This window comes from Onychostruthus taczanowskii, unplaced genomic scaffold (genome assembly GCF_017590055.1).
Source record: "Onychostruthus taczanowskii isolate IOZ18803 unplaced genomic scaffold, ASM1759005v1 scaffold64, whole genome shotgun sequence".
Lineage (NCBI taxonomy): Eukaryota > Metazoa > Chordata > Aves > Passeriformes > Passeridae > Onychostruthus > Onychostruthus taczanowskii.
The window spans coordinates 2,389,479-2,404,131 of record NW_024504122.1 but is presented as its reverse complement, the minus strand read 5'-3'; the positions used below and the strand labels follow the sequence as shown (position 1 = coordinate 2,404,131).

The 14,653-nt window shown below is 44.6% G+C and overlaps 1 protein-coding gene across 2 annotated transcripts in view; it reads right to left on the bottom strand.

Annotated features, from left to right (window-relative positions):
- The window catches only part of BCR (BCR activator of RhoGEF and GTPase), a 99,636-nt gene that overhangs the window by 41,075 nt on the left and 43,908 nt on the right, over positions 1-14,653 (bottom strand). For both annotated transcript variants that reach the window (XM_041420330.1, XM_041420332.1), the window contains 3 exons: positions 10,901-11,085; positions 709-813; positions 40-225 (listed from right to left, as the gene is read on the bottom strand). In XM_041420330.1, the coding sequence (XP_041276264.1) occupies positions 40-225; positions 709-813; positions 10,901-11,085 (476 nt within the window). The remainder of the gene's footprint in view (positions 1-39; positions 226-708; positions 814-10,900; positions 11,086-14,653) is intronic.

Here is a 14,653-nt window from a genome sequence, read left to right as displayed (position 1 = left end):
GAGGGGTAGCAGCACCTTTGGTGACAGCAGCTCACTCACCAGCTTTTGGAAGAGGTCCCCAACACGTTGCTGGTGACTCCACTGCTGCACTCTGGGAAAGAGCCCATCATAGAATTCTTTGTGGATTTCATAGAGCTCAGGCACTTTGAAGAATATTGTCTCAATCTGCTGGCTGGTCAGCACGGGCTGGGAGGTGGTGGCAGCAGCTTTCAAAGGCTTCATAGGCTGAAATGAGGAAAGAAGGAAATAATTATCATGCAAACCATGAGCATTCACCTTTGCCACACTGCAACATGTCCTTCCATAGAGTTAGTTTTCATCCTAATGAAAAGTGAGATTTGCATTCACACAAGTCCTGAAAGCTAGACATGAACAAGTTCTCTCGTGAGGATCAGCCACTCCTGGTAGGTGGATTTTCCCTGGATATTAATGCTGCAATGAAAATCCCTTTGCACTCCATTTCCCTAATCTCTGTCCAGCAATGTGTAATAATTAGCACAGGATACTTAAAGAGAGCTCCTGCGTACTGCCACATTAACAGCTCCCAAACTCTGCTACATCCAGTCCTTCCTTTAAGCCTCTCTCTCTTCTGGAGGTGTAACAGGTACCTTTTGCACCCATGGTATGTGAAGTTCAGGGAAACTGGACAGAAGCAGCAGTGAAAATTCAAGTACCAGTGTTTGCACTGGCACCTGGCCCCAGCCTTACCAGCAGCAGGGCCTCCAGGTGGCTCAGGTAGGTTTCCTCACTGGCTAGGATTCCTGACAGGACCCATTTTCTCATCTCCAGGCCTTTCTCCAAGTCTGGCTCACTCTACAAAATAGTTGTTTAGGAGAAAAAAAAAATTAAAAAAGTAAAGAGCAGGTTGCAGGGAGAGTAAGAAAAAGCCCCAAGAATGAGGATGAAGAGTAAAAGACCATTCAGTTGACCAGAGCACAGGTGTTTTTTCAATTTACTTTCAGACTAAAAACCAAAACATCCACTTGTGCTCAGCATCTTGTTTCTAGAAATATGCAAACATAAAACATTAAAGAAATTTTTATTTACCAGCAACAGATACCATTTAGATTATTTACAGTTTTCAGCTGTAGTCATCCAACAGTGGTGTCTCAATTAGGTGCCCAGCCCTCTTCACACAATTCAAAACATGGAACTCAAAAATTCAGAATTCACCCTCCTAACAAATGCTAGGCCCCTTGCTCTGTGCAATGCCCTCCTTCCTTCCACAGGAGCTCTCCAAAGCTGTGTTTCTGTGAGCAGACAGGATCACCCCTCCCCAGGTGTGCCACGGTCACAGCCTGACCTGGCTCCACAGGGCTGTTCTTCCTCCCACTCTCTACTATTCCCTAAATTATTTTTCAGTGCCACCTAGCACAATGTCTGTTTTTAATGAGAGGATGGAATAATCAGCATGGCTTGGAATGCACATGCTGATTTTCTTACTGGGATCCCATGAAGGAGTTCTTAACCAAAACAACTGAAGAAAGAGGGGGAAAATGCCCCACATAACTACATTCAAGGGCTAATGGGGAAGACTGGCATGAAGTGTTAAGAGAAGCAGTAATCCCTTCTGTTGAATTTCAATTATCCTTCCTCTCAAAACTGTTACCTGAAAAAGTGTTTTAACATGATAAAGTGAAACTGAGTCTTTCCAAAATCTCTAGAAAAATTTAGTCGAGCAATGAAGGTTATAAATAATGAGAAACATCCCCCTTTTACAGAGTCCTATTCCCAGTTCTTTTTATTTCTGTCATTCACAGAAATAGCATTTTAAAACTCTTGCAGCCTTTTTATGTTGTTAAATGTCTCTAAGAATAGAGTCAGAAGTTGGCTCTGAAAGGGTACGTGCTTTTCAAGGGACTTGGGTAGGTTTTTTGGGGCTCCATCCTACTCTTAATATCCAGAGGAATCTTCAGCTTTTGATTTCACAGTGGGAGGATCAGGAAGCAGAGCAGTACACTGCACTCTAGTGACTGAATATACAGCCCTATAGCTGCCCCCCAAAAAGCTCCACTTACTTAGGGTCCTCTGCAGATGCACAGATGAGGTACCTGGGCTAGAGTTCAGTTTGCAGGAACTATCACATCCTGAGTGTGACTTTGAGCCCACGCACAACACAAAGAAAGAAACAGATCCTCACGCTCCCAGATATTTCTGGATTCTGTCTCATCAATAACCATCCTGATTTTCGAAGTTTCATTAAATTTCACAAGCTATATTCTAGCCTAAAAGACTTGCAGCAACTACTTCATAAAAATTTTGCAAGGTGTCAAATACCACCACCACCTCTTAAATAAAAGTGGCAGACAGAAGCTGTTCTAAGGAAATGAGTAAGATTTACACACACATTAGGTACTACATGGAAAGAAGAACTTCTCTTCAGTGAGATTCAGTAAGAACCACAGTGCCTTTTAAAATCTTGAAAGGGCATCTCAAAGAAGGCAGAAATTTGTAATTCACCAGTCTGTGTTCAGAAGATTTCAGAAAAACACAGGTGACAAACTACATGGTAAAATGAACACTGCACCAGACTGTGCATCCATGGCCACCCGTGTGACTGGCACAGGGATGTTCAGCAAGGCTGTGACCATTCCTCATGGTCTGTGTGCCAGGAGGGCCTGCATGGCCAGCTCTTGGACCATTTTGCAAGGCATGGCACTCACACGTAATCAAGACAGGCAGCCCCAAGATGGTTAACAAAGATTGCCTTCATCCAAAGAGGAAGGGATGTGGCAGCCCTGGTGCAAGAAAAACACAATTGATCTTGGTTTCCAAAGATTTCTTACAACACTTACAAAAGAAAAAGTGCAGCTACACAAAGAAGCATTGAGAAAAACTAACAGTGCTCCAAAGTCTGCACTGCTGAGGATGAGGTAACTGGTCAATATTGACACACCAGTATAATTATCTTTACCAGGTTCTCTTGGAGGAGGTGAGGATTTAAAAACCAGCTGGGTATGTTTGTAACATCTGTAAAGAGCAGCACACAATGACAAGTTATTTAAATGACTTAAACTTCCCCATCACGACAGTGGCACAACAGTTTTCCTTATAGCACTGAGAACAGTTTTCTCTTCACAAGTAAAAGCTTTAATTTACAAGCCAGCTCTTGCTGGGCACCGTCAGCTGACGGAGACACCGGAATGTTAATTTCCTCCCTTTAAGAGATGCACTTTCAGAGAGACAAACATCTCCCAGGACACACTGCAGGCCTTCCTTCCTGCCCATTACCACAAGGGCACTGTGCAAAGTCCACGGATTTGTCCTAAGCCTTTGTTAACAGGGGCATTTGTCCAAGTGTGATGCTTGCAGAAGTGCAGCCTTGGCCACAGGCAGCCAGGACACTGGGCAGGGCCTGGCTGCTTTATGCTCTGCACAGCCATTGCTCAAGAAACCCTCAGGGGAGCTGTTCCAACAATCACAGGGCACAAGATCTCCAATGCAGTACCTCAAATTTACATAGAGCTTCCTCCAGAGTGAAAAGATGATCCCCTGCTCCTGCTGTGTCAGGGATCAGTGCAGCACCAGGGAGCTGCTGTGTGCATTGTGCTGCTGCTGCCGTTCCCTCCGGGAGCTGTGTCCTGACAAGAGCTCCTGCTGAGGGAGGCCTTTGCTCACAGTGTCAGCTGGGGCTGCGTGGAGCACCATGAACATCTGGAAAACAGCCCCTGTGCTTCTTCAGCCTCAGGGTTCTTTTAAGTCACACGTGTTATGAAATGTACTCCAAGACTCAGAAATTCGCTTGGTGCCAAAATCAGGAGGAAGAAACGTAAGTTTATTATTTGGTATTACAACATTCCTCACTTCCAGAGCTGGGAGCTCACCTGCTCACCCAGAACAGGACAGCAGTGACAGGCAGAGACTGTGGGACTGTCCTCCCACCCTGCCCACACAGCAGCCACGCTGTGATGCACTCTGGGCCAAGGGCATTTCTGCTTTGCCTGTGTCTGGCACGGGAGGGAAACAAAGAGCAACACTGATTCCAACAGCCTGGCTGCCCCTCTGTTCCTGCTCTCCAGCCAGGACAGTTGAGAGGGAACATCCTGGGCATCACAAGCTTCCCACCAGTACAGGGAGACCTGCCAAGGCTGAGGACTCCTTTCACCTACCCTGGCAAGAAGGGAGCAGTCTGAAATCTTTGAGCTGCTTGTGGCAAGTGGAAGAGCTGGTACCACAGATACCAGACCACAGAGGATGGGGAAAACACACCTATTACCAAAGTGCAGATGGGATGTTCCCAGCAGGATGTGGGAGCAGCCTGTATTGGCAAACTCCAACCACTCAGCAGGGAGTGCCAGGTGGTCAGCAGTCCATCCCATGCTTCCTACCCAGCTTGGTTAGCCTGTTTTGCACTTGTACAAGTCTGACTGGTATTTCATGCTCTGACTGTCCCTGCCTCTCTGATGCCAGCATCCCTGTCTAGCCTTTCTCCACTGCTCTCCCATCTTCTGGCTACCTCTCCACCCACACGTTTCAGAATAAATCTTACAGGACTGTACCAGGGCAGCAGTCAGAGCATTCCTGTCTCCCTGCCGTGGGAGCTGTGAGGACCAAGCACCCAGCCAGATCTGAACAAACAAGACATCAGTGCTTTGCTTCCACTCCTCGTGAACTACATTTAAAAAACCACCAAAACAGTAAGGAAGGTGGAAAGCAGGCTACAGGAAATTACACAGGTATCTCATGCACATAAGTTCCTGGTGTTCTCCTCTCTTCTCAATTGGGTGATGCTTTTGGCTATTCTAAAGCCTTAAAAACCCAAAGATTGAGTCACAGTGCAATCTTACAACCTGAACCAGGGCCAGTGAGAGGGGTTGGAAGCTCTGGAGATATCAGAGAGCACACCCTGGCCCCGAGCCATGGCTGGGCTGAATGTGTTTACAGCTTGTCAGCCTAAGTACTTGAGTTTACTAACCAGGTTGGCATTGTGTGCTGTGTTCAATTACTGCGAGGCTGACATTCACCAGCTCCAAGGTTTAGACAGATTCAGCTCTTCCTGACTCTGGTTAAAGAACTCAGAGCTTCCTGCTTCTTGTTTAAATTAACAGCAATAATTGTTTTCTTGCAAATGTTAAAAGAGCAGAGATTAAGAATCTAGAAACCACAATAGGTAAGATTTTGCAAAGAGGTTGCTGCTGACACAGCTCTTTAAAGAGAATCAGGGATTCAAAGTGGGTGTATAAAAGGCACTTTAACTCTTCCTTTGGTACAGGCTGTTCATACACCATGCAATGAATGTGTTCAAAGGCAAGGTTTCCCATAAGGACAGCTCACAATCTCATACAGAAGCTGCCAGCTTACCAAGGAGAAAAACATTCTGTTCAATTTTTAAAGTGTAAATATGTTTGAAAGCTTCTGCTGGAGGTGTCTCATTGTCCTGGTGATATTAAATGGGGCAAATTCTGTAATCAAGCCAATCATGCTCCACGTGGGGAGGGGAAGCAGCAGGGAGAGGAGCCAACATTATTTATAACATCAGTACGGGTGTGCCAGCTCTCCTCAGGAAGGGCTTACATCCAGGCAGAGCCTTAAGGAGCAAAGAATTGGAGAATAAAGAGGAAAAGCTTCATCTGCTGGGGGTGGTGAGGGGTAAGTGACAGTAAAACAAAACAAACCAATTCAAATACTGAGAGGAAGAAAGGAGAATGATTAGGAAATGTTGGAGGGGGAAGGACAAGCTAGCAAGAGTAGCACCAAGAGGAGCAGTAATCCCATTTACTGTGTAGCTTCAGAGGTCAGCTTCTCTGCATCCCCTTGGGACCAAGCTAGGAGCAAAATCCACAACCTGCTCTGCCACAGCCCTGCTCTTGCTGAGCTGGCAGACAGCAGGAACAAAGGGATCTGATCTGAGGACAGGCGATGGCTGCCAATGCTGCACCAACCATGGCTGCACAGCAGAAAAGGAAAGAGAAATTCTACCTGAAAGCCTGTAAGTACCAGCCAATTCCTCCTCCAAACAGAACAGACAGTAGGAAGTAGGAAGTTGTAGCAGGAGTTTAGCACTCTTGCCTCCCTTGCTTTGATATATGCAAGAATTGGAAAGATCTGTTTTGTCAAAAACTCATCTTCTAAATTCCTGAGAAGGGACTCTCCTCGTTTCCTGGGGCAGTGGAATGAGCTTTGCTTTTCCACTGCCTGCCCTGCCCCCAGCTCCACAGAGCCCCATGCACATCCCTGAGCCTGCCTCTGCTGGGAGCATCCTCAAAAGCCTTTCCTATTTCTGCACTTCCCAGGGCTGCCACCTCTCCTCGTCAGAGGAGCAGCACCAGGATGGCATGAGTGAGGCTTGCCCTTCTCCCAGCCTTCTTCAGCCTCCAGGCTGCCAGCTACCCTCTCCAGAACTCCTGGCAGTAATCTTCTCTTCTGAAGGGTGTCAGGCACTGATTTTCCAGCTGTCCACACACCTCCCTGTGGCCTAAGAATACTGTACCAAGCTCTCCCTCTGTCCTCCTCTAACTTAATCCAGGTATTTTCTCTGCTCTTCACCCTCACTATATGGGAAAGACAGACACACACTGTCTCTCCTTCTGGGAGTGAATTATCACTATTTTTTACCAACAGTCTGACACCTTCTGAAGCTACCAGCACTGTCTTATTTGGCAAACATTTGGGCTGACATTTTCCAAGAGAGGTTTCCAGAATTTCTGTAAAGTTCAATCATAACAGTTCAGCTGTTACAGAAAGGAAGGTTTGGGAAAATTAAATCTCTTCTCAAGTTAAATAAACAAACATCTTAAGCATTAGTGGAACCTATTTCTCCTTTTTCCATTGTCCCTGCAGGCTTGCTTCAGAGCAAAGTTTGGCAAAAGCACTGGTTTTATGGCAGGACATGCATCAGCAGCCCAGCCTGAGATTCCAGAAGAGCCAGAAGAAATGGAGCAAGTTGGGTCAGACTCTACAAACATTTGCTAAGGCCTCCTTTCCACACAAATGACAAGTCAAGGGCTGCTGAGATCCACACTAGAACAGCTCTGCTGCTTGTCCCTCTCTGGGTCACAGACAAAACCAATGCCAGTGCAGCCTTGTCCTCCTCCTTGGCAGCAGTGGGCAGGGAACAGGGAATGGGAGTACCCCAGTGTGGCTGGAGTGGCACAGTCTGGAGGCAGAGCAGGCAGCACCTCCTCATCTGCTCAGGAGACACAGGTGGTAGGAGGGAGTAGAAAACACTGCCCAGGTGCAAAGTGCAAACACCACAAACCTCTGGAAGTCAGCTGCAAGCCTTAGTTCTTGGAACAGAATGTGCTGGCAGCTGGTCACCCTACACACTGAGGGAACAGCAGGAAGCTCCTTCACAAGCAGTCCAGGAGGTTTCCCTTCATTCATTCTCTTCTAGCAAGAGACACCACTGCTAGCACTCTGCACTTTCTCTGTGGTGGCTGGACAGAGCAGGTGAACCCTGATGTGCTACCCAAGCATGGGCTATAGCTGCTCTAGGGGGGTGGAAGAGCTCAGTCAAACACCTGGCAGAAAAATACAAAGCCCAGAGCAAGCCCATAAAACAAGTCAAAGCAAAATGCCCTCAATATTCAGACAGCAAAAATGCAGTTCCCAAGAGGTCTCATGGATGAGGCAGATAAACATCACAGCAGAAAGCTGCAATGCCTGCCTGTGTGATAAGTGAATTACTTAGATTTATACTTATTTTTAAAAATATTTTAAATATAATTGTTTGCTACATTTTCCATTTTCTGGGTGTCTGACTGAAGTGCAGTTAACTCTTGGTAGCAAAGTGAAATGAAAGGAATTTTACTTTAATGTGAAGAAAGCTGTGTTAAAAGTCAGAACCCGGTTTTGCAGAACATTATGCATCTCACATTAAGCACCCAAAATTAGCAGATGCTTCTCCCATAACCTGTCTGCCCTGATACCTGTGGTTAGTGAACATACCATCCTCTTATCTCACAGGAACACTGCAAGGACAATTAAGACCTGTGTGGCATTCCAGCTGTATCTGGACTTAATGAAATGAATACTTTTGTACCCAGACTGGAGTTTGCAGTGTCCTGTAACAGGTGTAGCTCTGGAGATGAAATATTGAATCCAGTGAGTACCATTCACTGTATCCACTGCACAGTGCAGGAGCCCCCAGGAAAGATGGGACAACTGAGTAATTCAAAGTTATCATAATGATTCAAGGACTTTAGAACCTTAATCCTTTGCCATGATGTATGTAGTGCCTGCATTGTGCTGCTGCATACAGTTCACTTCACTTCTAGACTCTGGCCATAAAAATAATCTGAAATTTTCAGAAGTAACTGCAGGCACCTCAATTAAAAGTAAAAGGGCAAGAAGACAATTTTAAAAGCAAACAGATCTAAACAAAACATGTTTTCTGCTAATCAAGTTTAGTGCAAAAGAAAATGGAAGAAACATGTCTTGGTATTTCTGGTCCAACACATGTTATGTGCTTGGCTCAGCAGTGTGTTTGACACTTAACTTTGTTACTGATGTCTTTTCCACTACAGCTGAAAACATAGCTCAGCAAAAGCCATCTCACAGCTCACGATGACTGAAAGCTTAACTTGCTTGGGAAATACCTGGATATAAATTAGTCTCTTTCTGCTTGTCATGGACTATCCAGGGACTGTCATCTGTGGACTGATTACAGACAGGATCAAGTGAAGCAGCTGAGGTTCATGATTAGAAGTCCAATCTGTATCAGGACACCTCTTTCTTTTGGAAGCCATGAAACATCTTTTTATTGTCAGAGAAAATAAAGCAGCTGTTTATGTTAAAAATTATTTTTGAAGAAGCAGCCTTCAAGCATTATTAAAGTAACTTTTAAATTAACTACTGTTAAATGCTTATGAGGCAACATTCAAACAAATAAAGAAAAAGATTAACTATTAGGCAGTGTCTCTTCCAGGCCTCCAGTCACAGGCACTGTCATAACTGCTTCTTTGAAGATAACTCTCAGCCATGTGTAGTCACACAGTGTTTTTTCCTTCATCATGAGAAACATAACCTGAAAAGCTCAAGCTAACATTAAAATGGTTTGGGGGCTTTTTGAATTTACTAATGTTAATTTCTTCACTCAAAAGCCTCTTACATATCACAAAAATTCTCATCTTGAGAGATAAGAAAGCATCTCAAAATGAATACACTAAAGCATAAGCAGCTAACTGGATTCTACACTTTACAGTCAAATAAAATTAAGCAAACGCCAACAATATATCTACTCAATAATGCTTTAAGAGATCATGACAATGAATTTTATAAATGAGAAAGAACAAGGATGCTGTACCAGGAAGGATTCTTAGCCTGGAATTCATCCTGAAAGAAGTAAGCATAGCTGTGACAATAACCAACAGACAGCAGGAGGATGTGTATACTGATGGTTTGTGGCACTTGCCTTTTGATGCAAGACAAATAAAACTGCCTGATAATGGTGATGGTGTTGATTTACACGTACACTGATATCTCTAAAATAGCCATGATTATCTTCTGTGATATCTTAATTAACAGGAAAGAACAATATAAAGGCAACACATAAGTTAAAACACTTGGATGAGAGATTTCAAAGTGTCATTTACAATGTGGGAAGTCAAGATTGTTTGGCACATTTCCTTTGAAGTGCTGTAGGAAGGAAGTGACAGTTGTCTTTGTGCTATTGAACATTTTTATCAATGATTTGGGAAACCCGAAAGTTTGAAAATGACAAAAATATTCAGGAAAACAGCAACTCGGGACTCAAGTGCTCTGCAATCTATTGCAAAAGGAAAAAAATAAACAAAAGGTTGAAAGTCAGAGACTAATCCAAGCTGAAATGAAAACATTTTGGACTGTGAAGACAGCAGAGCCAAGAGTTCTTTATCAAGGCATGCAGATGACCCACTACCAAGAATACTGTAAACATTTTCCTGAAGTTCCAAGCTATAGCCATGCTACTGAACCTGAAGCAAAATCAAAGCAAGGTAGATGGAAGGGCCATGTTTAAACCACAGGCAAGGCAGCCCCTTCTGTATTTTTAATCTATGATAATTGATTATATAGACAGCTATTTAGTGAAGAGTCAAATCCATTACAAGTAGGGGCCATCTCCCACCCAAAGTCACCATTTCACTTTTAATTCTTTTTCTTCCATTTTCACAGGATGAAGGAAATAGATCTTCCAGACGCTTGACCAAAACCCTTAACTGACCTGAAAATAACTTTTATTTTCCTTGTGAAAGGCAATGACAACTCACATGCAGAGATGTATGAATGTGTTTCATGCCACAGCCTCCATTCCAAAATACCTGCTATTTAGAAATCCTCTCAACTGCAATTAGTCACCAATTCTCTCCACTAAAATGCACAAAGGGCTCAAAAATCATATACACAACGCTGAGCCCTGCAGTTTAGGCCTAGCATCAGCTAAAATGTACAATGTACAAGACCAGGCAGTGCTGTATCATGTCAGGTGATATGGTTGTGTTTGAGGGTGCCAGGATGAGGGAAGAGACATGAATCTTGCCTCCATGTTTCAGAAGGCTGATTCATTATATTATGATTATATATTATATTAAAATGATGTAATAAAAGGAATAGAGAGAAAAGATTTCATCAGAAGGCTAGAAAGGACAGGAGAGGAATGAATGATAACAAAAACTCGTGAGTCCCAGAGAGTCCGAGCCAGCTGACTGTGATTGGCCATTAATTAGAAACAACCAACATGCACCAATCACAGATGCACCTGTTGCACTCCACAGCAGCAGATAATTATTGTTTACATTTCTTTTCTGAGGCTTCTCAGCTAGAATAAGAGAAAAATCCTAGCACAGGACTTTTCATAAAATATCATGGCTACAGGGTGACGCCCCACAGCACTGGCAGTGTCCGTCTGTGCCCCACTAAGCCCGAGCACCCCTGGCAGTGCTGCAAGGCTTTGCTGGGAGCAGGGGGGCAGGGAAGGACTCACGGATTTGGTGGATTCCAGGGAGCCCGAGGACAGCGTGTCGCGGCTGCCGCGGCTCTTGGAGCTGAGGTGCGGCGAGGAGGACGGCGAGTCGTCGATGTAGGGCATCATGTCATGGTGCCGCCTCTGCTCCTCGGCGCGGTCAGCATCGTACGCGTAGCCCGGCGGGGTCCCCCCGAACGGGGCATCTGCAAAACACAACACGGGCTCTGCTCAGCCTGCACGGCCAGGGCACGGCCCCACGGCTCCGGGCGTCGCTTTCGGGAAAGCCAAAGGCAAACACACATCATCACATGTTGTCACCAGAAGTTCATTTCACTTAGAATAAGTCCTAAAAGGCAAAGTCCTTTCTTGCATTTGTTGTCATTTAATTACAGCTCTTTCCCTCATCTTCCTTCAAAAGCATTAGCATCAAAATAAACGCTTTTGCCAGCTCCATAAAGTTACCAGTCTGGATTTAGGAAGCTACTGGGCAACAGACTCTGGGTTTTCTGCCAATCAAGAGCAGATGATGCCCCTGCCAGTTTGGGTAAGACAGGTAATACGTAACTCAGGGGAGAACTGTAACTCTCCCCATACCTCTCAGCAATAAGAAGAGTAGGAAAGAAAGGTCCTACATGTCAAGTGAACCAACCTACTGATAAAAATAAAATCCTAAAAGGTCCTCTTCTGTTGACTTCCCCTCCTCCTATTTTGAGCTTAACCCCTTAAACAAATAAACAAACCACCACACCATTCCTTTCTATACATCCCATCTCCCCTCCCCCAAAAAGCCCCAAAACAACACATCCAAAACACAAGCAGAAAAGGATGGTGGTATGAGGAGTCAAGCTAACCATTACTGCATGAGACAGCAATGAACTTCTGCAGGAAAAATGAGTATCAAAACTGGTTATGGCATCTTTAGTTGCTGTGTACAGACATTGCTCCTGCAAAAATCTGTAACAAGGACACACACTGAGCAGCTCCTTCTGCCATAAGTTAAAAAGCTTTTCATCTCTCTGCACAAATAAATATTCACAGAGGAGCCAAATCTGGTCTACACAGTGACACTGCACCATGACCTCCACGGGCCTGTGAAGCACTTTCACCTGCCAGGGGCCAGCAGTGTCCTGTGTGTGACAGTAACAGCCATGCACAGCCCACTGCCCACAGAATGGCAGAGCTGCTCCTCCTCTTTCAGCTGCAAGTCACAGAATGCCACCCTTCTCCCCAAACTGAAAAATAACCCCAAGGAGATAAGCTAGATCTGCCTTTACAGAAGCCAGCGAGCCTTATGGGAGACAAAGCCATCAAAAAAGGAAAAACAGTTACACTTGAACACAAGCAGAAGTGGTTTCTTGTTTTCACAAATATCCAGGTTCTGCTAAAATAATAAGCAGCTGCTGCCAAGCATACTAATAATCCTGTTATACATCACTAAGGCAGGGTGGAGGAGTAACATTTTAAAGCCCACTTTCCTCCCTCACAGTAAACTCAGTTAAAGCATGACTCATTTCAATAAAAGATGTGAACTTTATGTGGAACAGAATAAAACTTGATCTATGTGGCTTTTTCAGGAGGGAGAGCTGGTCTGGGAATTTACACAAACAATATACTGAAAACCCAACAATAAACTCACTGTAGATGTGAGCCTCTGTCTCAGCTTGTGCTAAATGTCACCCAACTAAGCAACAGCCTGGTACAAGGCCTTGAGGCTGCTGAAGGACTGTGGTAATATTATTTTAACAAACTCAGTGAGTTTTATGTCACCCACCTGCTCTAGTTCTTACCTTGTGCTCAAGCTCTCAGAGTTCCTCAAAAGACTTGTTAGATTGTGCACAATCACAGCAACAAGAGGGTAGGTGGTATCTGTTCTCTGGAAGGAACTTTGGTCTAGATGTTAGAGGTTTCCAGAGTCCACAACCATTCAGAAAACACCATATAAGTTGATTTGCTAAACAGCAGCTTGAATGGGAGTTGCTGAAAACAGGAACTTTCTAACCCAAGAAACCTGTGATACATCACTGACAAATGAACATGGGTGTTATCCAAGGAGGAACATCAGTACTGGGCACTTCTGCTGGCCTCAAGCCCACTCAAGGAAGAGTTCCTTCTTCCTGCAGAAGTTTCTTCAAACTAATCTTATCCAAACCATTTCTCCACACTCCTGCAGTAACAAGACCAAGTCACTGTGTGGAAATTAAGGCAGGATTATTTTTTTCACTCCCTGTGCTCACTCTCAAAACGAATAGTTTGCTCCACTTTTGTTAGTGGGGGAGTAAATGTAGACTAAAATACATTAGCAGAAAGGCTTGCAGTGAATAACAGTATTTCCACTTTCCTCACTTTCTCCAGCTAAAAAACAGCTTCACACTTCTACCTCCCTAACGTGTTCTGTCTCCTACTGCACAGGAAAACCTTTACCTGAAACTGGAGGAAACACCAGGTGGAGGATCAGCTCAGATGGATATTTATTCCCAGCTTTGCAACAAGATTCAGTCTACCTTTGAATCACTTTGTTTCCCTATCCATAAAAAAGAAAATAAGTCATCTCACAAATCTATCAGTGTCACAGACTGCTATGAGATCTGTTCATAAAGCCCCACACAGAATTTAAAACTTTATTTCTGTATCCTCCAGGGATTCTTCACACATTAAAAAGCTTAGAAGTAGTTATAATCCTTCTTCTTTCTATTATTGCTGAATGCAGCACTGAAATCTACCTACGGAAATTTTAATTATCTCAAAGGCAGAAAGATCTTCTTGCTTTTATTTGCCATTTATTCCCAGAAAAGCAAAGTACTGCCATAGCCAGATACACTATGCAAGCCTGAGCACCAGGAACAGAGGTAGCCTTGTGTCTATGTGATGAAAGAGCCCGCTGTTGCCAGGGAAACTGGGTTATTCACATCTCCTCAGCCCAGCAAAATGCTCTCAGGCTGCTCAGCCTCCACCTGGGAGCAAAGGACCAGAGCAAAGAGATCAGAGCCAGGAGTTCACCTGCTCTGACACTAGCAGCTGCTCCAGGTGCTGCTACACCCGGTGGCAAGTGGAGACAGTGCATGGGCTCAAGCAAGAGCACTTGGTTTCTCAGCCAAAGTCTGTTAAGGTGAACATTAAGAGGGTTCTTATTCTCATTTTAGGGCCAGCCAGGCTCAGAGTTACTATCAATAACTTTGCCATCCATGCCAGAGGGAGATGAACCACCGCAACAAATGACTGCTGACAAGAAAAAGGGCAGGCAAACGGGGTTGATGGCTCCAACACGGTGTGCTGAGAGAGCACCAGAGAGGACACGGCTCCACGTGTGCTCTGCTTCTCACCTCACCACCAGGCACAGCCCTTTGTCCTCCTCTTTGGGTGACCTGAAAGAGATCTCATCCCATGGAGAAGAGCAGCAGCTGTGACTTACAGAAATGAGCCCTCTCAGCACACAACAGGAGCCGTTTCTACCCCTGGCCCTCTAACATTCTCTCGCACTACTACTCTCCTGCACCAGCACAATGGGCTGCGAACCACCTGGGGCTACAAAGGCTCATCACTAATTCACCCATTCTGCAAAAAACCACTCAAGCATTTACTTCTACCTTTGCTTCTGACAGCAACAGCCTGGCCTTGTTTTGCTTCAGCTTTTATGTTCAGTCTGTTCTAGCATTTCCCTCCTCAGTTACTGCTTCCATCGTCTCATCTTGTTTTTCATCTCTGTCCCATTTTAATTTTCTTTTGTTTTACTCAAATATAATATTCCTTTCCCCTGTGACCTTGTGCCTCCCC